We start from the raw sequence: 25955 nt of genomic DNA on the forward strand, positions 1-25955 counted from the left end.
TTGATTCTCTTCCTCAAATATTCAATTTTCTCTCATACTTTTCAAACAAAAAATATACTACTCTTTATAAGTCATGGCGGGTTCAGAGGAAACCTCTCAAGCTTCCAGATTGACTCTCAATGCATATCAAACTGCGCTATGCGTTGTTCCCCCTCTATCTGTCGTTCAAGATGCCAACCGGCTCCGTGCATTGTACGACCAGGCGTATGAGAAATGGCCTGCGCACGTCAACCTTATTTACCCCTTTGTATCCGTCGATCGCCTGACAACTGCAGTTAATCTGATTCGGCCAAAACTTGCCAGTTGGCTCTCAGAAATTGGAGTCAATGCTATCCACCTTCGCCTCGATAAACCAGCGTGCTTCCCACAGCGGAATGGAAATATCATCCACCTTGGACTAGATGATGATGAAGGATCTCTGAAGTTCACCGAACTCAGGAGTACGATTATGGAGGTTTTAAGGCTTCCCTCCAACGAACAGAACCGAGAATATCATCCGCATCTGACAATTGGCTACAGTAAGCCCAATGATTATAATGCGCGAGATTACCTATTGGCAAAGGTAAAGTTGCTTCCACCCATTGAATGGAAAGTAGGACAGCTGGCTATCATGGTTCGCGAAAAGACAGCGGATTCGTGCAAGATGAGGTTATGGGGCACCATTGATTTGGATGGGGATGCTAGCTTTAATCGAATCATCGCTACTCATGATAATATGCAGGGGCGGGAACTTGCAATAAATCTGGATTTGTCTTTGCAGGGGCTCCCGCTAACCCCACTACGCGGGTCCTCCGGCAGACCTCCAGTGGCTGAATCTAGGGCTACCTACCGATTTTCTGACGACGTTGGAATCTGGGCTCCTGCGGAGTTATCAAATTTACCAGAAGATAAAGAACAACTTCCTGGCACTCTTATAGTGTCAAGCTACAACGTTCTTGTTGATTCCAAACATCCACCCGCAACGGATAGGTATCCAGCTCTTCTTAACACACTAATTTCAAATAACTCTGTGGCCGACGTGCTATTACTTCAGGAAGTTTCAGATAGCTTTCTGGCGTACCTCCTTGGGAACGAAAGGATTCGAAATATTTACCCTTTTGCTACTCATGGGCCCCCAGGGCAGGTGGGAATTGGCCCTCTGCCGAGCCTACGAAATATCGTTGCGTTGAGCCGCTCGAACTTTAGCTGGAGTTGGCTTCCTTTTGATACTCACCATAAAGGTGCAGTTATTCTCAAGCTCGACAGAATTGGCACAATGGAAGAATCTGGTTTCGTTCCTACAATAATTGCTGGTGTTCACCTTTCCAGTGGTTTATCGGACCACACTGTTACTATGCGAGAACGCCAGCTCCAAAAATTACGGGACCTCCTTTTAGTGAACTATACCAGCAATCCTAAAGTTGTTGCAGGTGATTTCAACATGACTACCTCTGCCGTAACACATGAAGAGGCGGTTGAAGCGAAAGCAATATCCACAGAAACTGCAGCGACCCTTCCTGTTCTCGAATCTTTTTTCCTATCTGCTGGATTTTTGGATTCTTGGTTTGTGGCACATACCACGATGGGAGACAAGATGTTGCCATCTCGACTTGAACGGGACTTTACGCAGCTCTACGACGGGGAGCAGGGTGCTACCTTCGATCCCCTTGAAAACCCCCTAGCAGCAATCTCATCCATCAGCTCTGCAAATCCAAGACCCCATCGATATGATAGAGTCCTCTACCAAGAAGACAAGTTGAGAGTTATCCAATTCAATATGTTCGGCTTTCCAGTAAAGAGTCTTAACGAAGCAAACGGAAATACGGAGCTGCAGTTTCCAAGTGACCACTGGGGAATCAGGGCAACCCTGAAATTCAGAGTATATAGCGAAGAAGAAGATGAGACTCCAGCGAGACCTTCGTGGTTTGAGTTTATTGACGTCCAAACAACTCATCCTGATTTTCACGACCCTGCAGATCTGAAATTATGTCTCGCAGATAGGTCAATTTTCCCATCTCCAGAAGACGCAGAGAAGAGGAAGGCTGCCTTCAAGTATTTGAAGCACCTCATACTGCATGGCTCGCTCCCGGAGTCGGGCGAAACTCACGAGACTGGGCGGTCGAACTTCTCCTTTATAGTCACGGCAGTTGGTTCTTACGGTTTAGGTGTGTGGACTAACTCGTCAGATGTTGATTGTTTATGTGTTGGACCGGTTAGCTCGACAACGTTTTTTGAACTCGCTATGCAAAGACTCCGAAAGGGAGCGGATTCTGGTGTAAAAATCCTGAGAAAGGTCAAGGCGGCCACTGGAACAATGTGGGAACTTGAAGTCAACGGAGTGAAATTCGATTTGCAATACTGCCCAGCGGGAGCGGTGGCGGAGAGGTACGTTTTGATTGTATATTTTAACCCATAATGTTTAATTCTATGCTCATTCTGCATGTGATGGCAGATGGCTGGAAGTATCTCACCTACCTCGAGCCGATCCACTATTTGATCTGGCATATCTTTCTTTGGTGAAACTTCAACCCTACCGTGACCAAACATATCTTCAAAGAACAATCAAGAACCCAGCTATGTTTCGTTTACTGCATAGGGTCATCAAGGCGTGGGCAAAAAGCCGTGGCATTTACTCCTCAAGGTTTGGATATCTCGGAGGAATCCACATCACGCTGATGTTGTCCCGGCTTTTGAAGCTCCTTCCCCCTAATACTACCAGTGTTGCAGATATCCTCCGCACATTCTTTAACCATTACGCAGACTTCTATTGGATGGAAGGCATGGTGTACGACATGAATTTCCATAGGAAACAGCCTCGGTACAATAGATCGCCACGGGAGTGTATGGTTATACTGACGCTTCATTACCCGATTATGAATGTGGCACGCACTGCTTCAATATCCTCAATGAGGACGATTGTAGATGAAATGAATAGAGCGGATACTCTCATTTCAGAGGGGAGGTTACGTTGGACATCACTTGTTGGGATTGCGCCCCAAGCTGGGCAACCGACATTATCTAATTCTGCTGATGAATTCTTGAAATCCTATAATAGGTACATCAAGATCAATGTGCAATATTGGGGTCTATCTTTGGCGAAAGGAAGTTCACTAATTGGGTGGCTTGAGTCAAGGTGTTTGTTGCTTCTTGCTGGTAAGTCGCTCTTTTTCACATTTAAATTTGCTCCACCCTTTTTGACACCTATCAGACATCCATCGAAAACTTCCAGATCTCCAGACCAGAATCTGGCCGGCTAGGTTCACGCAGAACGAAGATAACAACAAGAACACTCCGACACAAGAAGAGCGCGAATATCAAGGTTGCTATCTCATTGGCTTGGCAAAGGCAGATGAAAGAGCAGATCCAGCAAACGCCGCGAGTAAACCGGACCGTAAACTTGCTTGGGACACATTGAAAGCCTCTCTGGATCAATTCGCAAGCCTTATCCGGAACGATAAGAAATACTTCGACTCGACTTTTGCATGGGTGGACGTTTCACATGTCAAACAGGCAGATCTAGGGCCCCTCGAATTGGACAGCAGAGATTGGGGGGATTACACCATTCAAGATGGCGATTTTGATGAAAACTCTGACTCCGAAGTCGACGAGTTGGACCTTCACCTAGACGAGGACGACGGAGCTACCGCTGAAACTCAACTCCTCTTATCCACAAGCAGGAGAAACATCCACAAATCCGGAGCAGCAGCCAACAAGCCTGTTTCAACAGCAAAACTACGCCCGGCTTCCGACATCCTCAACCGTCTCCGCTGGGACCCGTCGCATGACAGTTCGGAATATGTCATTGGCTATGAGGATCGGTTCCTTGGCGCGAAGGAGATTCCGCTTGATAGGTGGAAGACAGAGCAGACGGACGAGGAGTTCATTCCGCTGCATCGGATTTTGTATTTCAAGCGAAAGGGAGATGGGAAGGTTGTATGGGATCGCGAGGCGAGGAGCGATGATATTTTTGGAAGTGGAGTGGGGAGTAATATATAGGTTGTGGTTCAGGCGTGGGTATCTTGGAGGGTGGCAAGTTTTATGAATAAGGAGGGATGCGAAGACACGAGAAGAATGAAAAAAAAAATGACGTGTCTGACGGCATATATATGTTTATAAATCACGTATATGTCGTTTTAAAAATATGTACGTGCATTTGGAGTATGTCAATTTATATCCGCCATCGGAAGGATTGAGCATATATCAAAGTATAGTTAGTCAGCTAAATATCATTAACTTAACGTGGATTTCACAGAATCGATTCGTCGGAAGTCTTAAGTTAAGAAAAGCAGACTCCGTTGTATTCTGAAAGAACAAACAAGAAACATGCACTTTAAATGATATAAGACAAGCTAGGAACGGAGGAGGAGGCAATGAAAATGCCATGCAGGATTAAATCTGGGCGAAAGACACATCACGGACATGGCATCATCATATCACGTAACGTGGTAGCAGTCATGAAATGCGTTGAGGACGGCTTCCCATCTTAGAGCTCCTTTTTCAAGAAATGCTCTGGCTTATGCGTTGTCTCGTAGTCGACATGGACATATGCCCGCTCCACATCTGGGAGGCTTTCAAGCTTCATTTGCAGTTCCTCCGCAACATCGTGAGTGGCCATAAGGCTCTCATTGCGATCCATAACGACATCGACTTCAACGACCAACCGTGGCCCCGAAGTGTAAGCGCGCACGGTGTCGATGGCTTGAATCAATGGGGAATGGGTCATTGCTATATTTGACAAATGAGAGTAAGTATGGTAAGACTCACAAGGAAGAAGAATATGGCTGTGGTTTGGGTGTTTGGCGGGGAAAATTCCATACATATATACGTGATCAACTGTTGCGTTTGCGTGTCTGCCGTGACTCCAATCAAGAGCTGGAATTCGGAATATGCTGTCCGAAGCCACAGAACGGATATAAGGCAGGAGAGGATCAAGGCACCCATGGGATCAATCCACCATTTGAGCTTACTGCCACCGACGGAAGTCAAGATACCGAGACAGTTGATAAAGAGGTCATTGCGGTGATCTTCCCACAGAATTCGGACTTGGGAGTACTGGTTCCGTAACGCCCAGCAATACAGGAAGAGGGAGAACTTGGTGAAAAATGCAATACACACGGCGACAACAGGTGGAATTTCAAATCCCAATGTATTCTCAGTGTATCCGTCGGCCAGGCTCTTGATAGAGAATGAAATCAAAATCATTGATACTGCAGTCATCATGAAGCAGAAAAATATATTCCCGGCGGTTTCGATGCGGGCTTTGCCGGCTGGGAATTTACGCGCATCGACGCGCTTTACTGCTTTGTGGGAGACGAGTAGGGCCAGGTTCGAGAGAGGATCGAATACTGCGTCGGCCATGGTTGTGAAAAGGGACAGGGATCCTGACGCAATTGCGGCGTAGAGCTGGAGAATTGATAGAATAACATTCGCGGCAAAGCTGCCATAGACGGCAATCTTGTACTTGAGTTGATTCTGCGAGTTGTATTCTTTGGCCAGCCGTACATGTTCGTCCACCGGCTTCAAAAGCCTTTCGATATTCTGGTTCTGGAGTGTATAGAATCCTTGAAGTTTTCTTGAGGCGCTCTTGACGCCAGGGTTTGCATAACCTCGTTTCCGCGCTGTATTTGCTCTGATCTTGTTGATTTCGTCGGCGGATATCAATTTACTTGCTAGCTGGAAAGGGTCACTTTCTGGTGTATAACGGGACGAGCGCTGTTCCTCCTCATCGAAAGACCCTTGGGCAACGGGGTAGGGCGTTGGTTCAACACCAGAGGCCATTGCCTGCTCCGACAGCATGATTACAGCCAGCGAAGGGGTGTCTGAACGGTGGGTAAGGTGACTCGAATGATGACTGGAGATTGAACCATGGATCTGGTCTGCCATTTTTGTTTTCGTCCGGAGATCATCTAATATCTCTGTATCCTTCCTTCTACCTTCCTCCTTTGTTTCTTCGTTTCTTCCTTTCTTTCTTTCTTTCTATATTTCTTTTTGTGTGTGTGTGTGTGTGTGTGTGTGTGTTCTTTTTTTATTTTTTTATTTTTTTTTTTGAGAGGTTGCTTGTCGACTGAGAACGAGTTGGCCCTTGGATGATTGGTTATCTATAACTAATGGCTAGTGACTCGAAGCCTGCGACACCCAATTGGTGGGTTAGAAACATGCGGCTCCACTGGCATACTCACGTCAACGTCATTGGGATGATGCAAGCCATAGAAGAAGAGGGTTGAGTTCCAGATATGTTTCAGCCAATGATGCCGCAATTATGTTTTAGAGGTGGTTTTCACTAGTTAGTTAAAGTGGTTTAGTTGGGTGCTGAAAGCTGACTAATCTAACCAACTAACGTAATCCATCGCTGAATGCGTCACTTTTCATTCTAACTATTCCCACTCGTTAAATCATTCAATTTAAATCCAAATTGAGTAGGGCATACGTTGTTAATCATACTACGTTGATTAGAAGATTGAAGGGTCAAGCTTTGCGTGTGAATTCTCTACCAAAACTCTCCAAAATTGACCTCTGCGGAAGAGAATCTCTAGTTCAATGGATAATATCCATGAGAGAGGTCTAGTGCCGTACGATCCGAATGCGTACGATCCGAATGAAGTTCTTAACGCGACCCAGCTTCATACCTCTACTTCCCCAGGCACTTCTCATGGATCTGAGTCATCCTATACTCTTCTAACGCCTAAGAATGGGGGGCAGTTAGAATGTCAAAGCAGCAGGATTAAGCAGCGTACGGAGCTGCTCAATCAAGCAGTCAATCAGCTGATGAAGAGATTTCAGCTGGCATGCATAGTTAGTGCAGCTATCTTAGCAAAGGAAAATTAGGAGCTAAGAGCTGCAGTTGAAAAGAAAACGTGTAAGAAGAAGCAAGCCCATACATTTATAGCTCAGAATGGAGCTCCAACAGCTGAGGAATGAATAGCTTAGAGCTGAAGCAAATGATCAAGTCGCACAGAAGGGGGGATAGGAATTAAATCAGCTGCCTAGAAAGTGAGCTCCACCACACTGCAGCTAGTGTAATATAATTGATCATGCTGCCAGAAGCTGCCAACAGACCTAAGGAAAAAGATCTAGTTATATATTTAATATGAGTAATTCTAGTTGGTGCATTCAGCGATGGATTACGTCAGCAACATTAACAGGTTTTAATAACCTCATTGAAACTCAGTTTCGATGTCACAGTCACGAGATCATGCCAAGGCGCCTTTGGGCACTGCCTCCTTCTACGTGATATTCCTACTTCCCCGCCTTTATACGAAATGGTTGTATATAGATATACACTGCAAGAAGGCTATGAAAAATCACGCTCACTCCACTAATGACAACTAGAAGGCATTCTTACCCCTCCAATCAAGGTAGGATGGCATCTCGTCACACTCCGTGAAAAACAGGAGCTTGATAGAAGCTCTGTAGTTATAGATAACTAGTTAGTTACTGGCCCTGATCTGCCATAGCCAACAACTAGATCAATAGGAATCGCATTGCCATCAAGGTACACGAATGGTGAGAACATATTCATCTATTTCTAGGGGTACGGAGAATTGGAAGAGACTGGAACCTGTTAAATTGAAAACGTACCAGGTGCTGCGTTTGCCTGTAAAATCGAGTTCGTTGGGTATCACCTAAACTTACCTTGCTCACAATTAGTTATAGTTTCCCCAGCCCTAATTGAATCTCAACATCAACATCAACGTTCTTCCAGGGATATACGACTAACTGGTTACCTCACTACCTTGACTCTGCTTTTGGTACAATCCTTTCAATTTCGAACGAATAATTTCCCTGCCTCAAAGCCAAGACTTCGTGGCTGGACGAATCGCCAATTTCACTTTGGTTTCGCCCTCATAACTGGTTACCCTATGTGTGTGTGTGTGTGTGTGTGTGTGTGTGTGAGAGAGCAAAGCTCATTACATGTTCCACAACTGTCCACTGATCGCTAACCCCAAATCCAGCTATTATCTCTGCTTGGTGTCAGCAACATCTGGAGCCTCAATGAGGAAGATGAACGCGACGGACTATGTCCTCATCATCCATAAACCACCACGCAAAATGCCACTGCTCATGCGTCAGAACTAGCAATCAACCAATAATGGGAAGACATAAGGAATTATTTCTTACCTCATCTTCAATATCAACAATGTCATTGTCCCCAGAACCGTCCGAATTACCTTGTTCCCCAATGCGTACTTCAATACTATCTACGGTGCGTACACCCACGCCCGAGCTCAGATGGAACCGAAGTTTCGCTGGCGGGACTGCGGATCCCTGGAGAGAGAAGAGGGTTACATGCTTGTCTTTGTCGTTCTCGTACCAACGCCCAACCACATCACACACATCGGAGTCAGTATGTTCCAACAGGAGTCCGGAGCAGCGATCCTCACGATAGCAGGCTACAATCTTGCTGATGTTCCTAAGGCATGCATGGGTTACGAAAATCGGCTGTCGCCTCATATTTCTAGGCGGCGCCGCCAGATTGTTGTTGACGATATTAGGAATGTGCATCTCCGCAGGTGCAGGAATTTCTGAACACAGAGTCCCGAACTCTGTGATCTGGGTACCTTTGATAAGTTTGGTTTGAGTGACGAACAGTGCAAGAACAATCCCACGGTTTAAGTGCGTGACCATGGTCCAGCCTTCTTGTCCAGCGGGCAGAACAGGACCGAAAACTCCAGCTCTTCCGCGGTTTGTTCCAATCTGCTCTACGAATTAGCAAACGAAGTGGAAGTGGCCAAGAGCTGAAAGTGTTTTACAATCACTTACAACCATCCCGGGCATTTGCACATGCGAATGACCTGCCTCGTATCCCCATACCCAGACCACCGCTTCACTTGACCGTAGGCGAAAGTGAATTGGGATTCCATCTTGATCTCCAATTTGGTAATTTCGGAGGATCTCGCTGTTTTTGGAAGATCTGAAATCAGACCGTAATCCGATAAGTGCCCCGGATCTGTGACAAAATGCGGTCACGCCATAGAGGCTGAATTCTCTCTCGTACAGCGGAAGAGCTTTAGCCAGTGACAGTCGTTTATTTCGAGGGAACGATGACCAGTAATCTCTGCACTCCTGTCTCTTATACATCGTGAGGTTGGGGAAAGGCGTCATTGCCACTAATGGGACAGCCTCGTCCCAAATCAATTGGCACTCCGGTTTGTGGATCTTATCCGCTGGATTGCTGACGCTAATTATTTTCAGAGCCTGGTGAAACAGAACACAAAATGTGTTAGCAGGGAGGAGTAAGATTAGGAAGCTGTCTTCAATACTTACATCCCACTCGAAAGACAACTCCTTCATAACAGTTTTTGTCCGGAACAAACCTGCCCACTTGCCCTTGTTGTTCTGCGATGTATTGTAATCGCCAATCCAAGCCATTCTGTTATCACCAAAAATTCCCAAACTTGACAACCCATATGGCCCGATAACATACTTGACAGCGATGACCCCCGTTGGAATGTCAATCATTTCCACCTTGTCACTCTCGTGGCCGAGCAACCTCTTCCCATCGTGGATGCCACAGATGTACTGAAACCCGCGGATGGTGATCAGATACGCCCTTATCTGCCCTCGCAAGTTGATGCGACCTGTACACTCGCCTACAGGGAACTTTACACGTCCCAGAAGGTCTGCTGTCTCCGCCGTGACAGAAAGCAGGGACTTCGCCAGGCAGATATCAAGGTGCTTCCAGACGTCCAGCTTGATTTCAACTGGAACTTTCAGCCACATTTTATACATCATCTCAGCAAAACTTTCGTTCTCGTCGAACTTTTTTGCCATCTCTTCTCCAGCGGTGAGGCGATCCCAGCCGTGTTTCTTAGCCAACTTGGTAAGCGCGTTTTGCAAAATGAAGTCGTCCATGACTGTTGGATTTCCGCGGGGCAACTTAAACAACGGAACAAGCGCTTCGCAAAGGTACGCGACCTTTTTATTGATAGATGCATCAGTCGTCTTGTCTGCCGCTAGGGCTTTGAAGCAATCTCCATGGAAATAGGAGGGGAATTTCAATCCGCCAAACTCAACCACATCGTCGGTGAAGCCAATCTCATTGAGCATGCTAATGTGTTGGGGAAACGCCAGCGGCAATTCCCCGCGGGTACAATGTCGGTCTAAATCATGTTTCCCTCCTTTGTTAGCGCATATATATATATATCACTATAAAAGTCGACATTTTGGGCATAGGGAGGTTTCTAGCGACATACGTTTCACCATGGGACCGAATGACGGGTTGTTAGGTCCTTCGAAACACGGGAACTCTGGGACAAGATCGTCGCAGATGATACAGCGATGGTTCTTGTACTCGCCCTCTGACGGGTTGGGAGTTGAGGGAGGTGGAGTAGTCATGGCTTTTACGCCAGTTGCGGGACTCCGTATAGCGTATTGCTATCAGGGGGTGATATTTGGGTTCAGATGAAGGGGTGAGGAGAAGGATGGAAGGAGAAGAAGAGAAAGAAGAAAAGCAAAAAACTCCTTGATTCATTTGGTGTGTTCTTGTCATTGCTGCGGTGATGTTGTGTTGTGATTTTTGATTCCTGAAGAGTCCATGTCATGGAAGTTATGCTAATGGATGAGTATGATTTCAAGACTCGAGAGGATACTATGATATTCTCTGACTAAATATTCATTGACCATGGGACTCATTTCACACAAGAGCTGTTTATGTGTGAGAATTGCTTTTTCCACCCTTTGCTTCTATTATATTCTGGAACTAATAAGGCATAGTTTGGTGTAGCAACCAATTGATATAGATTGCACAAAGGGGGTGGAGGGTTTGACTCGCGGGCCAGATACGGCAGAAAACATCTCTAATAGTTAACTACCCGTACGGAGTAGCTTCTCCTCCGTAATTACATTTCCAAAGCATTGGAATACGTAAGTCCGTAGCTATATTATAACTCAAAAAGTATAAAAAAAAAGGTACAGAATATCTCCCATACCCCTGCTCCCGTAACTTTAACTGAGGGATTTGTTCTCCCACGGTTGAGGGAGCCAATCATCAGGATGACGTAAGTAACCAAGGGACGCAGTTTAGCGGGCAGTTCCACTAGCTCGTGCCGGTTTTAACTACTGCAGGTTTGGGGAAGTTTCGGATGACATCGTTGTCCGGCCCTAGGAAGGAAGCCCCTCTTTCGATGTAGAAGAGACAGACACAAAAACGTAGCTCTTGATCTCGATCTGATTCTGATAGTTAGTTATATGGCACCGGTGAACAAGATCAACTCCCTCTGAATTCCTCAATCGATCGATCCCCAATTGATGACGTTGTCCATACCATGTTGAACTCTGTCATCTCCATCAGCTGCCTGCTCATGCCACAGTCCCGCCGTGGTCTCCGTCGTACCTACTTGTGCATACGCTATAGCTCACCGGTGGGTCTATCTGTCCGCATCGAACGAACCCTGACAACCAGATAGCATTGCTCTTGTTATATATATATACATTTCTACCATTGGTCATTGTGTCCGGAGCGGGTTCTTGTTCTACCCAGCTGCTATCCAGCGCCGCGGGAAACCCACAGGGAAAGCCGCAGACCCCGGGGAACATATACGGTGTGCGCTGGTGTCAAACGTCTCCGGATTCCCGCGTGAGAAAAGTGCTGTCGTTGGGGTAATTTCCCGATGTAAGAATCCGTTGCCAGCGTCCTCCTACATTCTATCCGAATGTGGAGACGGAATACTGCAAACTCTCTCAAACGAATCACTGGCGTGAGAGTAGATTTCTGAGAAAAGGGATGCAATGGTAATTATTCATTCGTAACTCTTCTCTGTGCGTTGCGGCGGGAGCCTTCCATCTCCCCATATCTCAGTGGCTGATTTCTGGAATATAGAAGGAAAGGAAAGGAAAGGAAACGAAAGACGAGTCTAAGGGATGATCAAGTGAACAATATATCAGCGGTAAGTCCTACTTACTATCTTGACTTCTCTGTACAATTGATATATTATCATGTGAATATGTGTTGCTGTTAGCAATTGCTTACAATATATCTTCTTTTTTCTTGCTGTATAGCACTTCTTTTCCTTCTTTTGCTTTTTCAAAAGTTTGATTTCCTATATTCATCTAACTAATAGGTTGGCCAACTCTGATAGAGTCTTGATGCACAAAGAACGCCTTCTATTGCAGGAGCTCTATCACAAGTTGCTTCGAAGGTCTTCCCGATATCTTCATTCTACACCTATTCTTTTCATGTCACTAACATGATTTCATTATGAGGCTAGGTGATATTCTTGCAGTCCTTATTTCATGCATTGCTAGAACCCCCCCCCTCAGAAATTGAAGTCAATACATCATCCAGAACATGCTCGTGACACTTAATAACAGCCCTCTCCGTAAAGGTTGGCCCTCCCATGGCATTCCTGAAGAGATATTTGCCTATGTTGCCACACACCTACCTCGCAAGGATATCTACAATCTACGATTAGTCAACAAAGAATTTGCCTTCAAGCTCCAGAAAACTCTTTTCAACACCATTGTGGTCTCGTTTCGCCCTACGATATATGCTTCTGATGAAACTTCCAACGAAAAGATCGATAACTTTGAAGCTCTTGGAAGTTGTGTTTCTCGGTTTGGCCTTAGTTTCGAGGTGGACCAAATATTGCTATTTGATCCTCCAGGAAAGTCACACACTGAAGAAGTCAAGACCTTCTGGGGAGAATATGACTGGGCCAAGAGCGACTACGTTAGATTCGATAGCCTAAAGAGAGTTGAAGAAATTGCAGACCAGTTTGGGAGGATGAAGCGTGCCTTTAAGACTTTGACCAATCTCTCTGAGTTCGCTTTGAGTTTTGACACTGGTTATGGCTGGCTAAATCCTCCTACCCTCCTTGGTCCTTATCTGCAATTTGAAGGAAAACGTGGTATATTTCGCGAAGATATCTTTGATACCGATTCTCTGGAGCAAAGCAAGAGTTCTTCATCAACAAGCCCTGTGAAAAAACACATAGATTCAATATCTTTAGAGAATCTAAAAGGTTATCTGTGGTCAATACTCCCGGAACAGGTGTATGAAGATATATATCCGCCTTCTGATTCGAGCATTCAACACCTTGATTCAATTCCGGATTATTTTCTTCAATATGCAGCATTGGAAGTTGACCCAACCATTGAGTATGGACATAGGTATGGAGAGAACCGCGACAAGGGTGATTGCCAACTATACCCTAGAAATCCTACCCATGCGCAAACCGAATGGCTACTTGAAACAGCCTGGGCAGCTCAGGCTATTTTGGGGTCATGCATCTGCTCAGTCATCGACACCAAAGAGTCATTTTTGGGCGTTCATACTTTGAATATATCTAGCATTTCTTCCTCCTTGCTAGAAAACTTTAGCAGGCGGGACTTTTTTGATGCATTCCCACGCCTGACTCGCATCATCCTCATGGTTATTCCGGATTGGAAACAAGCGGATATGGCGTGGGATCCCTTAAAGCCGATGAAATACATTGATCCCAGCACCGCATCGAATTCATTGAACCGTCTTTTAGACAAAGTTATCTCGCGTGTGGCCCGGGTACAGTGCCTTCGAGTCGGGTATGTCGGCGGAGGAGAGCACGCAAAAGGAAAACATGCCCGAAACCAACATATTCTACCCGCTCCAATCACTAAATTCCCGCGCGATGCTGCCATGGGTTGGCTTCCTGAACCCCCTCTTACATTTCCTCATATAAAGCATCTCACATTTGAAAATTGCTGGTTCAGTCCGCATCTCTTGGTTGAGTTCTTCAAAGGCTGTTATCAAACCCCCCTTGAGTCCCTGACATTTAATTCCTGCTCCTTGACAGCACAACCCGGCACTCGCCCTCACCCTTATGTGAGCGATACGTTGCGCCCGAGTTGTAAAAGAGAAGAATATTACATGGAATCACTACGGGAGGGAACCTGGGTAGACATTATCAACCAATTCACTCCGGGGCTCACGCTTATCGACCAAAGGGCTTTATTGGAGAAGCAAGAACTCAATCAACCGCGGAAAAATCTCCCACCGTTCCTAAATCGACTGGAGTTCGTGAGTTGTGGATATGTTCGCCTGGCACCTTTTTTCAATCAGAATAACATCGTCGTTCCATACCAGCCACTGGACCAAGCCTTCCCAGTTGTACCCATGTCGAATCCCCTGCCACAGTTGCCACCCCGAGTGGATTTATTTCAAGATCTGGCGCAGCAAAATCCGGGTTTAGGCTTTCCACTAGCCCAAGGTCCACCTGTCACGGCAGTCCCTGTAGCTCCTGGCGTAGGCGGCCCTCCGAGTCTACTACCACACCCAAGCATAATGCGGCCCTCCTACTTTGCGACGAACCCGCCTGCAACTCCTCTCTATACCCTCATAATGAAACAATACCCTGGCCTCCATGGGCCTTTGGATGACCGTCCACCGATGTCTCGAGAATCCGAAACAGAGCCAGAATCAAACTACGCAGTTACCCTCATGACCGTAATAATGCATCCAAACCCCACTCTGGCAGCTCTGCCACCTGGCCCCATCCAGCACGCAATGTTTGCACCAATGCTGCAGGCTATATCTGATGATAACGCTCTGCAACCCCCTCCCGCACCCGTGCAGAGAGCCCCTTCATATATCGACTGCAGACTTCTCGCCACTGTTGTTCAATGTATCGGCAAGGACGAGGAGCAGATCTTGGAATGTGGGTTCGGAATGACATTCGGATGGAGAGATGTTGCTAAAAGAATTGAGGTCCGGGACGATTTCTTTAAGCAAGGGGGTGCGGGGAGGTTTACTGGTGTCATTTTAGCTTCCGATCGGGGGTTTTACGAGCGGAGGTTTTCTAGTAAAAGTTTTGAGCCGTATTGGGAAAGTCTTGGGCTGGGTGATAATGGTGGCCACGAGGAGGGCCATGGCGGAAACGATGGGTAATTCTACTTTTATTTTTTGTTCCGTGTTTTTCCTTTTTCTGTTTGTATTGCGTTCCTCTCCCCCTTTCCTCTTCCCATTTTTCTTTCTCCTTCTTTCGATTTCAAGGATGGATAAGTGTACAGTTGTTATTTATTCTTCCCCCCACGAGGTGTCCCCATTTCTTTCCTTTTATTCCACCCCTCATTATCAAACTTCCTTTGAAGCCCACAATTATAACTGCATGGAGGAGTACAATTGGGTGGTGATTGTCTTGCTTATTCTTTGGCATTTATGGACTACTGTGTGAGTCCATGTGGGTGCAAGGTTTTGAAATAACCGTCAAAGGAGTTTTGTCTAATAAATAAATGTCTCTCTGTAAATCATCCAAACATCTATGGATTTTGGGAATGTGGAGTTATACTCATAGATATACTAAGGCAAAGCTGTGTATACCGTCTTCCTAACACTCAGTAGCTCTAGCCCATCAACCCACAGACTCACGAAAGCATCATGTAGAATGTAGCACGATTGAAGATTCGCCCCAGGAGGCGGGGAATTGGCCTCAATCATCAAATGGCCACAACTCTTCGAAAATTACCCTCCCATTTCTCCAATTGTCCACAGTATACCACAAGAAATCCAACTCTCCCTTTCCTTAGCGCTGCCTTTACCTTCTCATACCCCTCGTGTTCAACAACGGCTTTCTCCAGCCAAAGGCTCTCGAATCGCTGTTCCAGGAGCGTCATGGTCTCAATACTCGAGTCAGCACGCGTCGCATCTACCTCCAGCTGGGCAACTGCCTCTTTTTGAGAAAATGTATCAGAAATAAAGTAGGTTTGATTATCGGTGTCAATTCCACGCCATTCATCCCGTAGGTCAAGGAAGCAGTGCGCTAAGCTGTGCCCTCAACCTCACCTAGTTCAAAAAATACGGCGAGAGAGAGAAAGAATGTGACCGGGTATGCTTCTTTGGAATATAGGCAGTGATCGAATAACAGTGCTGTTTGGATGGATTGCCAGTCAAAGATGCCATGTATTAGTGGTAGTATTACTGCGGCATTCCAGCGTTGGGGGTTGGGGGCCGTCCCAACGGCTCGCATCCCATTGTCCATAGCAAGAATATCCGCCTCGTTATACAGCCGTGGGACATGTTGCAATATATCGACACAATCAATGTTCAGCACCAACTGAATTTGCAGCAGTGCGCCCAAGTTCATCTACATTGAGCCGTTGCGCCGCGCCATACAAGTTGCTTAGATTCATCAATGAGGAACCGGTGACAAGTAACTATTATATTGTTTTTTTTTTTTTTTTTAAAAAAAAAAAATACCATAATCAAGAGCTCCTGTCGGCTCTTGTTTACCCCCCGGGCAATCTGTGATTAGGATGAATTTTGAGACGCCCGCTGGTATGTATTGCTACCACGCTCAGAGTAAGAATAGAGCTTTAAAATCATAAACATGCTCTGAATTGACAAAGCCGTTAGGAGTAGAATTAACTTTCGTCTTGCTGTGGCGGATCCTTCAGAGTTGGAGTTGACCAATAGTTAACTAACTAGTTAGTTAACTAGTAATTGTTTATTATTAATACGGTGTACTTCCACCCCGCACTTCTGTGGAAACGATGTACGGCAAGATGCTGAATATTACATATGGATAACCGCTGCAAATAGATGGAATTAAGGCTGGGTAAGTTGGGGATGTTCTCAGCAACCTCGTATACCGGTCGCCGTCGGGCAGCAGGGAGAGGGACTTCTACACGGCACTCCTGTGAATCTGCCATGCGACTATGACATCATGTCAGAAACAATGATTAGGGCCGATCTGGGTAGTTGCTGGAGACCCGGGAATGACGGGATCGCGGGTATAGCGGGAGTATGTAGCACCGACTCCCCGGCATGGGTTAATTAAGGTTCATTGACCTTGCGATATACGGTGGGTGTATCCATGAATTTTCTATTTAAGATCAATAGGCGCCATCCAACCCAAAACTGAGCCAGAATCTCATTTCTTTTCGAAAACCATCCAAGCACCAAGCCTGGAGAGCTTCAAGCTAAATCCGCTCAACAAAAGAAACATTCCTGAACATTCTATTTCCCTTTCTCCCTCCCCAATCCCAAAGACACCAACGTTCACCTCTCAAATTCAATTATGGCCTCCCAGCCATCCATCCCCCCCATAATCCGTACCCTCAGCCAACCCGACCCCTTAAAACCAGACATAACACTAACGACTTCCCCACCACCGCGCCTAACCCCCAACAGCACCTCCGAACATCTAATCCGCGTGCACGCCACCTCCCCCTGCGCCGGTGAACTAACCTGGCCGTCCTATAACCCCCAACTCTTCGCAAAGAACATAGTCCCCTGCTACGACCTGTCAGGCACCGTCGTCGTCGCCCCGCCAAACTCACCATTTCCGCCCGGCACGCCCATCTGGGGACGCACAAATGTCAACCACTCTGGCAATGCGCGCGAATATACAGTGGCGCATACGCAGGAGCTGGCCAGGCAGCCGCGGAATGTGGATGAGACAGAGGCAGCAAGCGTGCCGTTGAGTGCGGAGTCGGCAGTGCAGGCGCTGTTTGAGCATGGGGGGTTTGCGGGCTTGGGGGAAGGGGAGGCCGGGAGGGAGAGGAATAAGGAGAAGAGACTGCTTGTTACGGCTGCGTCGGGTGGGGTTGGGGTTTGGTTGTTGCAGCTGGCGAGGGAGGCCGGGGTTGGTGGGATTGTGGCGGTGTGTGGGACGGGGAATGTGGGGTTGGTGAAGGAGCTGGGGGCGACGGAGGTGATTGATTATAGGAAGGCGGGTGTGAGGGAGTGGGTAGAAAGCGGGGAGGGAGGGGGAAAGGTGGATCTGGTGGTTGATTGTAAGGGTGGGGACTCACTGGCGCAATGCTGGAGTGCTGTGAAGGATGGTGGGGTGCTTTTGTCGATATGCGAGCCGCCGGAAGGGAGGAGGCCGGGGGATTGTGCGGTGAAGGATGTGAGGAGTGAGTTTTTCATAATGGTGCCGCGTGGGGAGGATTTGGCCGACGTTGGGAGGTTGTTTGAGGAGGGGAAGGTGAGAGCTGTCGTTGATAGTGTCTGGAAGCTGGAGGAGTATAAAGCCGCTTTTGAGAAGTTGGACGGAGGACATTCGAGGGGTAAGATAATTCTCAAGTTGTAACGACGGTTGTGAGAAGAGGAAGTTGGGTTTCATTACGTTTTTGCTCTAACGGCGTCCTGCTTGAACATGTTCAGACATTCCGTTCCATTTTGGCAAGGCGGCATGTTTCATTCCGTCTATAAAACTCTGTTAAGTATAGTACCAGCACCTTTAACCATAATCCGAAATTAATGTCCGTGAAGATGTTTGTAGTAACACGCTCTCCTAGAGAATCGTGTGTGGGCTCAGGGGTCTCCATTGCTTCTTGCGTATTGTCCTGCATATCCTATCCCTGGTGTGGAGAATACTGCACGATCCATCCGGTTTTTTTTTTTTTTTTTTTTGTTTTGTTTTGTGCAAGTTGAATTTACAACCGGAGTCATCGTCATATTAAGACAAAATAGAGAAATATGTAATTTTCGCCAAACGTCCAGACGCTGGCTCTCCCGCGTCCCATCAGGGCTGTGCAATGACGGTTGTCTGCCCCCATCACTAACGATCGTCAGGATTACACATGTCAATTCCCGCTTCATGGGAAGCTGGTCGCCACAGCCGTAGGCTATTGGGCCATTTGAAAGAAATAACGTAGATGCAGTTAGTTGGGAGTGACATATTTTTCTCGGGGAAGAAATGATATGGAGAAGGTGGAAGTGCGGAGGGGGGTGTGCACATCAGGACTCGTGGGAGAGGGTCATCTGATTGCTTGAAGAGACGGAGGCCGTGAGAGCTTCATGCTTCATCCGTCAGAGGATTGATGAACGCGTCAACCTTTTCAATCCCGACATACCTCAGAGGGGATGGTGGTCTTTGATTGGCAGGCCGTTCGGATATGTAGGCATAAGGCTTCAAGTTAATCCTCCAGATACAGTACACTGCGAATGGCACTGTGAAAGACAAAGTTCCAGATCGTGATTTAGCGATATGCAATTGGTAGCCCCGCCTGTACTCCGTATGACTTGCGATAGACATCCGCTGGCGTTGAGATACAAACCATCTTTGCAGAGAATATGATTCACGTGACAAAATGATTGCTGCTTTTACTCAACAGGGGTGCGAGAGTTTCGTCTTTTCCAGGTTCTGATGCAATTGTGCTTGAACTTGCGGAGATAGGGGGGGTAATTGAAGATAGTGAGTAATATCAGACCAAAACTGTCGATCTGGGATTTGATGAGTGTGGTGCGTGTAAACTACCAATTAGCTGTCGCATCAGAGATCGCATCGCACAGTCCGGAAACTACCAAAGGAGCGGTTGAGTATAAAATATATTGAATCAATTGTTCACATCCATATCCACCCCGAAAATCCCATCTGAGAGTTTGTCAACCCATGTGGAGGACTGTAATGACTTATTTAAACCTTTCCTCTGGATGTATGTATCGAGGCAACGGTTACTTGTCCCTGGTTCCCCAGCTCCAGAAACACACCTTAAACAGAGAAGCCGGGAAACAAGTCAAAATATAAGCCTCATATCGAAGTATGTTAATTTAGGGCCGCTTGCAGGCAGTCAGCATCAGCAAATCTCTAATATTAGATTCTCGGGTTGCAATGCTAGCGGGGGAACTTACCGTCAATAGCAGCCCCTAGAGCAAAACTCCTGCAGGTTCCCACTCAATGGCAATAAGAGATGGCATTGGCGTCGAAGGACGGAGTGCAGCATGTAGATAGATCATCGAAATCCGTCGTCCATGTTCGTTGATGTTGATCAGTTTTTCTATCCACTGTTTGAAAGTATTCACTTCAATTTCCACTTGAAACGGCTAAAAATAGCGAAGATTAGTCAGGGCAGCGTGGCGCTAGCCCCGTGGTGGCTAGGTAAAAGCCTTGTCTTTTGTGGCTGGGGACTTGGGATGATGAAGTTGTTTTCCCCCTTCTTTTGTTCCCCAGGGCGGAGTAAACTCATTAAACTAAAGAGTGACAGTGGAACGGAGGAGTTTAAGTTCGTCTACAACCATGTTAACTATCACGTTCATTTAATTAATGTTTCAACAAACCACATCAACTCTACAGGGTAAGTTAGCTGACTACGGGTGAATTCGTTTATGCCCAGATAATGGAACACTCTTAAGACTCTGCCCTCTCCCCCCCCCCCCCCCCCCCCCCGTTTTTTATAAAACACTCTATCCATAGTTAAATCATTAGCATAGAATAAGATAACCGTTCCCCCCTCCCAGTCGTTCCATATTTCCGCTAGCTTGCGGCAATTTACCGAACCCCTCGCATCTCGCTGCTGCCGCTCCATACATCCCTGACATACAGTCTACAGATTTCTGCCATCATCGCCCTATTCTGTCTCTAGCCTCTCCTGCGCCGTTGTACAGCAATTTCTTCTTCCTAATCTGACCTAACCGTCCTTCTGCTGCTGCTAATTATATTTATCTCGATCGTTATTTGGCTACTTTGCTAGATCGAGATCATTGTGATCTGACACAAACCATGAGGAAATTCGTCGGGAGTATAAATAAACATACCTGTAAGCCCACCCACTGTTTCAAGTGTTTTGTTACCCTATGGCCCCATACATCTGGCCAACACAAGCCTCAGCTTCCTTTCATCATGAGAACAATACTGACGGGCTTGCGACGGCTCTCTCATCATCCAGCCCAAAGCGTCTTTCGAAGTTCATCTCACCCTGAATCGCCGGAAGCCATAATTTTAACGGAAGTGGTACGTCATATCGTCCTGTCACAAATTGCTTGCCTGATTGGCCGTTCGTTTGTGCAAACAAAAACAGAGAGCTCTGACTGCTTATATATAGAATGCTTTTTGTGAATCTGGAGGACCCAACAACACGGTATGCAGACGCTTTAGGCGTTCTCCCCCGCACCAGACGAGCCTGCAATGATTCCCCAAGCTAACGTCTACTCTCATATCCCCCCCAACTCCGGCTAGGGAGATGAATTCCTTCACTTACCGGCTATCGTCGAGGCTGCGGAATCAAGCCCCAACGCCGCAAAGGAGGCTGCCAACCTGATCCGTCATGTTCTATCCAATCCAAGCAGCAAAAAAGGCTACAGGCAGTACAATGCCGTCATGCTCATCCGAATCCTGGTCGATAACCCAGGCGAGACCTTCTCCCGCAACTTCGATGCCAAGTTCGTGTCGATCATTAGAGATCTGTTGCGCGACGGGCGGGACATGAGCGTGCAACAGGTCCTAAGAGAGACTCTTGAATATCTCGCAGTGCAGAAGTCGAATGACCCTCATCTAGCTCCATTGGTGCAGATGTGGAAGAAGGAGAAGGAGAAATTTGAGAGGACAACGGGAGTTAGCGCTGTATGGGCACCTGTCTCCCCTCCCTTGTTCCTCCCAAATATTTCATCATCTGGGTTAACACCAAGTTTGACAGGGACCATGGGTTCAACCTCAGATTGCAGGCCAGCATGACAATTTCGTCACCCACCCGCATCGAAACGGAGTCCTCCCGACACCTGACGAGCTCTCCGCCAGAATATCAGAAGCAAATACCTCTGCATCATTACTACTTCAACTAGTCCAGTCCACGCCATCAACAGAGTTCTACAAGAATGACCTTCTAAGGGAATTCTCGCAGCGCTGCCAGGCCGCAGCCAGATCTATCCAGGAATACATCAACGCATCCAATCCCGCACCGGACGAAGATACCATGCTCACCCTGATCGAAACGAATGATAAACTGGCCGTAGCATTGTCGAAATATCAGCGTGCAGCTCTGGTTGCTAGGAAGCACACGAGCAGAATGCAACCCAACCCCAATGACCCGAATGCCACCCTGCAGCAGCCAGAGCAGCCAGAGACGCAGCAGCCTCATCCCCAACCCCTACCTCCGCCTGACCAGGTACGGAATACAGATGCACAAACCGCCAAACGATCCGGGCCCCTCTTCTCTATGTCTCTCAGGAACCTGAGCAAGTACCTCCCAGACAAACATCCCCAAACTGACCATCAATCCCAATATCAACAACCACACCACCCTTCACAAACCCCACAAACCCCGCCATCAAACCTCAGCCGCATCGCCACAACAAAAACAACCCCGCCCTCTGCCGTCTCCCCCGTAAACACTACCCCACCCCAACCCCCCTTCTCCTCCACCGCCCCAACAAGCAAAGGCTATCGCCCGTCCCCACCACCAAATACAACCCCCTCAAACCCAACCTACCAATACAACTCCAGCGACTTCCAGGTTGAAAACCCCTTCGCAGACACACACAGCAGCTCCCACTTTGACAATAATAGCGATAACGGGAGCCATCATGGTACTCGCACCTGGGACACCTCTAGGACTAGAAATTTAGGCGCAGATACCCAGCCCATAACGAGCAGCACCTACTACCCCAATACAGGCGATGGCTTGCCTGACAGTAACATGGCCGCGGCGAGGGGGCCGGATTCAGTGCCCGGGACGTTGACGGGGGCGGAGGCGCGGACGTTGAGTGCGACGGAGAGGTTTTATGGGGCTCTGGCGGGGCGGAAGGGATGATGGGTTTGATGGTTGACTGTTGACGGTTGACGGTTGACGGATGTATCAGGTTTTGGAAATTTGTAAAGGGGTGATTATATGATGGGATCTTGACTCTTTTTCTTATGGTTTCCTATCTGTCATTTTTCCGATGACTGGAAGTTTTTCTCTTCGCATTTGTTTTTAATAACATATTATTTGTTCTCCCTCCTTGACTCTCTTGTTTTTCACTTGTCTCTTTCCTGTTGTCTTTGTTTTTACTACATTTATATCCCCTCACGCCCGATATTCGTTTCATTTGCTTATGTATGTCTGTATGTATCCCCTACTCTGTATCTCCCCAATGAATTCTATTGCGTTGTATTTATTCCTCCGCCCCTGAAAATCGGAGGCGGAAGGCAGCTTTGGCGCGGTGTATTGTATTGCGACTCCAATCGGGTATATTTTAGTGATATTGGTAGTTACACCTTCCATACTCCTATAGCTATATACTCCTGTAGCTACTGAATGGTGCTATGGCAAGTTGATGCTCTTTGGAATCGGGAAATGCAAACATGCCGTTCCCCTTTTTTATGTACTTCTGCTCCGTATTATTCCTCCCTACGTATAATTATCACTAGGAAATAGTTATTCCATGTTCGCTTACCGAGAACCCTCTGAAAGCGATATAGAAAACGGCCATAATTATCCCCTGTGCGTTGAGATTTTGCGAACACTTTTTAACGAGTTCATCGGAAAAGTTCAAATATCAACCGTGAGGCTCTATAACTATGCTCGAAGACTTGTTGGGGAGCAAACGGCTTCAAGGCGATAAGTCCAATTTGACCGAGTCCTTTTTTACATTGCTCGCACTGTGGGTGCTTTGCAACACCAAATGATGCACTTTAGATCTTGCCTAGTCAAGGTACATGGATTAGCCAACCCCGAGAATCAATTGACACAACTGTTCGCCTATAGTATTGGAGAAAATAATAAGAAGATAGTTGAAATGCTGATCAAGTACTGTATGAACAACCAAGGCTATGTTAAGTAATGATGTCTATGTACGGAGCGCCGTTGAGTCTAATGGAATCGAATCTATGAGCATCCTTATTTGTGTGTTAGGTGTGAGGAGGGATCCCTTTTCTTTTCATAAATGCAAATGTCCGAAGCGAACGGGAGACAAAGACGAAGGAGAGATCAAAGAGAGAAAGGGAATGAAGACAATAAGGAAATCTGAGGAAACGACACTGAGTCTGTCGTTGGTAGTAGGAGGTTAGATGAAGTACAATGATATGGAAGATACAGGTGAATGTAGATTATTACAGGGGAGTCATGTTGACATTGGCGAACAACATGATCAGGGGGAATTGAGAGAGACAAGAGAGGAGAGGTAAATGAGAATATTGGAAATGGTATTTTTTTTTTTTTTTTCAACACAAAGAAAGTGAAAAGGACAAAAAATCACTATCATAGAGGGGCCATATATGTGTAAAAGAAATAAAGAATACAAAAGAAAAGTCAAGGAAATGCTATGTATTGCAAGTTAGTTACCACGTAAACGACTCCTCCACAAAATCAATCACAGGGCCCATGCCTACTCGCTTTCTGACGGACGCGCGTACCTCATCCGCAAACGCCCCCGGTCCACACACAGACACAGCCGTCGCACCCACATGATTCGGCATAACCTCATCAAGCACGACGTCCGGTCGACATCGACCGGGAAACATCTGTAGCGTCTCGCTAGGGCTCAGGATCTCCCGCATACTCCGTGGCTTGCTGATGAAGAGCTTCGTAATCAGCATTTCACGTCGGTTGGGCAGTTGCAGGATATAGTCCATGAACCCTTGCACCCACGTGAGGTGTTCTGTTGTACGCACAGACCAAACAAGATAGACACGACGCGTGGCGACGGTGCCTTTTATTGCGTTTTCGAGCAGTTCGCGGGTTTGCATGAGGTGATGTGTTATGCCGGCACCGCCGGAGAAGAGGACGACGGTGCCATAGCTGGCGAAGAAGCTTGATGGAAATGATCTGTATGGCCCCTCAATGAACCCGGTTGTGTACAAGGTTTTATTGGGGCAGGCGAGTGCGGCTTGGTAGAGTTTTCGGGTCATTCCTGTGCGGGCAGCCATGACTAGAGTCACGTTTGTTGGCTGGAATCTGTTGCTAGTGAACTCCGGGTTGTCGATCTCGCGCTTTTCGGATGAAGGGTCCAGACTACCCCGTGAAGATGTATCACTAGAATAGTTTGGTGGCATATGATTCTTGCCGGTTTCTGCCCACGCGATGGAGAAAGGGTGGGACATCCAAAAGGAGATTCGAGGTATATAGGCGTAGACGTGGCTGCCGGGATGGATACGGACGTTGCGTGGAAGGAAAAACGTCACCCTGCTTGCTTCTCCGGGGAGAGCTTTCACCATGACGTGCGTCATCCCGTGGCGGCGAGAAAAATTCAAATAAAGCAGTCGTACGAAACGAGTCAGTCGCTCTACCGCCCAGAAGGTGATGATAAACTGTAGCCAGGGGAGCTGGGGGAGACGGTCAATGGAAAGATGCATATAAATTCCCGCGAAAGTCAAGAAAACTGCTAATTGGTGTAGATGCAAGAAAGTTTCGTAGAATGCATGTCGTATTGGGGACGGCGAATGAAGTAGTAAAAACACCATGCCAATGGTCCCTAGCATGCCCCCGGTAAAAAATGGAACAGTTCTCAAACTGGCCATGGTATTATTCCATCCACCAGCACTAACGGAGTTCGTTGCCCATGCGGCAGTGTGAAGAACGCTTTCCAGAACCACCATGCGTCCTATCCATCGGTGCAAGAGATTGTAAGTGTCAAAACTTATATGTAGCAAGCGAATAAGGGGATTGTTTCGGCCTGCGAATATAACCAGCGGAATCATATTAAGAAGGGCCAAAACTCCAGATCTTCCCCTAAGCTCTGCAATCAAAGCAGCCTTTTCATTCACTTTATAATCAAGGAAAGTGATGTAAGCTGCCTGGCTCAGGAAATAGGTGGTGAGCAGGATCGTATGCAAACGCGACGGCAGCGTCCCGACGTTAATAGCTTCCGAAAGCTTAAACTCTCGATTATGCCTCTTCCTCCCCAACGGAGCATACATCAGGTGTCTTTTGATATCAGCCCATTGTGATGATTCTGCTGTAGCCCAGTATTGTTGGTATTTAGGGGTCGCCTGAAACGAGGTAACTCGACGCATATAGGCATGCCACATCTGTGCGAATCTCGCAACCAGGACGACCAGGCATGTCGCCCCAAGAGACGCGGATATAATTTGAATCAGCAGGGTATCTAGTTTAACATTGACCCCCAACAATCCCCGAGTGTACTGTGGAACATAGCTCGTATTTCCAGAGTTGGGGTGAGCATATCCCTCCGTGATTGCCATTTAAAATGCAAAAAGGTATATCGTGTATTAAGGTAGCAATATCAGTGCCCCGCAGCTATCCAGAGCATACGATGTAGCCAAAATCCTCCCAGGGATGTTTCGCACTGAATTTGGGTTGCCGTGAAATGTTTTAAGATGGTGAATGATAATATCAGCAATGGG

The 25955-nt window shown here is 47.0% G+C and overlaps 9 protein-coding genes across 9 annotated transcripts; 5 read left to right on the forward strand and 4 right to left on the reverse strand.

The window, feature by feature from the left end:
• Positions 1 to 73: 73 nt before the first annotated feature.
• Positions 74 to 3975, forward strand: PADG_06705 (uncharacterized protein; the record flags this gene model as incomplete). The annotated part of the gene is made up of 3 exons (XM_010763760.1): positions 74 to 2364; positions 2432 to 3132; positions 3188 to 3975. The coding sequence occupies 3 exons, from the start codon at positions 74 to 76 to the stop codon at positions 3973 to 3975; spliced, it is 3780 nt and encodes a 1259-aa protein (XP_010762062.1).
• Positions 3976 to 4462: 487 nt separating this feature from the next.
• On the reverse strand, positions 4463 to 5862 carry PADG_06706 (uncharacterized protein; the record flags this gene model as incomplete). Its single annotated transcript, XM_010763903.1, has 2 exons — positions 4463 to 4704; positions 4797 to 5862. The coding sequence occupies 2 exons, from the start codon at positions 5860 to 5862 to the stop codon at positions 4463 to 4465; spliced, it is 1308 nt and encodes a 435-aa protein (XP_010762205.1).
• Positions 5863 to 6516: 654 nt separating this feature from the next.
• PADG_12172 (uncharacterized protein) lies at positions 6517 to 6804 on the forward strand (the record flags this gene model as incomplete). The annotated part of the gene is made up of 1 exon (XM_010764004.1): positions 6517 to 6804. The coding sequence occupies one exon, from the start codon at positions 6517 to 6519 to the stop codon at positions 6802 to 6804; it is 288 nt and encodes a 95-aa protein (XP_010762306.1).
• Positions 6805 to 7968: 1164 nt separating this feature from the next.
• PADG_06707 (uncharacterized protein) lies at positions 7969 to 10314 on the reverse strand (the record flags this gene model as incomplete). Its single annotated transcript, XM_010763761.1, has 5 exons — positions 7969 to 8034; positions 8098 to 8673; positions 8740 to 9174; positions 9244 to 10079; positions 10173 to 10314. The coding sequence occupies 5 exons, from the start codon at positions 10312 to 10314 to the stop codon at positions 7969 to 7971; spliced, it is 2055 nt and encodes a 684-aa protein (XP_010762063.1).
• A 1951-nt stretch (positions 10315 to 12265) lies between these two features.
• On the forward strand, positions 12266 to 14839 carry PADG_06708 (uncharacterized protein; the record flags this gene model as incomplete). Its single annotated transcript, XM_010763904.1, has 1 exon — positions 12266 to 14839. One exon carries the CDS (start codon positions 12266 to 12268, stop codon positions 14837 to 14839), a length of 2574 nt encoding a protein of 857 aa, XP_010762206.1.
• Positions 14840 to 15387: 548 nt separating this feature from the next.
• Positions 15388 to 16034, reverse strand: PADG_12173 (uncharacterized protein; the record flags this gene model as incomplete). The annotated part of the gene is made up of 2 exons (XM_010764005.1): positions 15388 to 15620; positions 15734 to 16034. The coding sequence occupies 2 exons, from the start codon at positions 16032 to 16034 to the stop codon at positions 15388 to 15390; spliced, it is 534 nt and encodes a 177-aa protein (XP_010762307.1).
• A 933-nt stretch (positions 16035 to 16967) lies between these two features.
• On the forward strand, positions 16968 to 17984 carry PADG_06709 (uncharacterized protein; the record flags this gene model as incomplete). The annotated part of the gene is made up of 1 exon (XM_010763905.1): positions 16968 to 17984. The coding sequence occupies one exon, from the start codon at positions 16968 to 16970 to the stop codon at positions 17982 to 17984; it is 1017 nt and encodes a 338-aa protein (XP_010762207.1).
• A 2532-nt stretch (positions 17985 to 20516) lies between these two features.
• On the forward strand, positions 20517 to 22422 carry PADG_06710 (uncharacterized protein; the record flags this gene model as incomplete). Its single annotated transcript, XM_010763762.1, has 4 exons — positions 20517 to 20627; positions 20719 to 20754; positions 20853 to 21236; positions 21310 to 22422. 4 exons carry the CDS (start codon positions 20517 to 20519, stop codon positions 22420 to 22422), a joined length of 1644 nt encoding a protein of 547 aa, XP_010762064.1.
• Positions 22423 to 23930: 1508 nt separating this feature from the next.
• PADG_06711 (uncharacterized protein) lies at positions 23931 to 25793 on the reverse strand (the record flags this gene model as incomplete). Its single annotated transcript, XM_010763906.1, has 1 exon — positions 23931 to 25793. One exon carries the CDS (start codon positions 25791 to 25793, stop codon positions 23931 to 23933), a length of 1863 nt encoding a protein of 620 aa, XP_010762208.1.
• Positions 25794 to 25955: the final 162 nt, after the last annotated feature.

This window comes from Paracoccidioides brasiliensis (assembly GCF_000150735.1).
Source record: "Paracoccidioides brasiliensis Pb18 unplaced genomic scaffold supercont2.9, whole genome shotgun sequence".
NCBI lineage: Eukaryota > Fungi > Ascomycota > Eurotiomycetes > Onygenales > Ajellomycetaceae > Paracoccidioides > Paracoccidioides brasiliensis.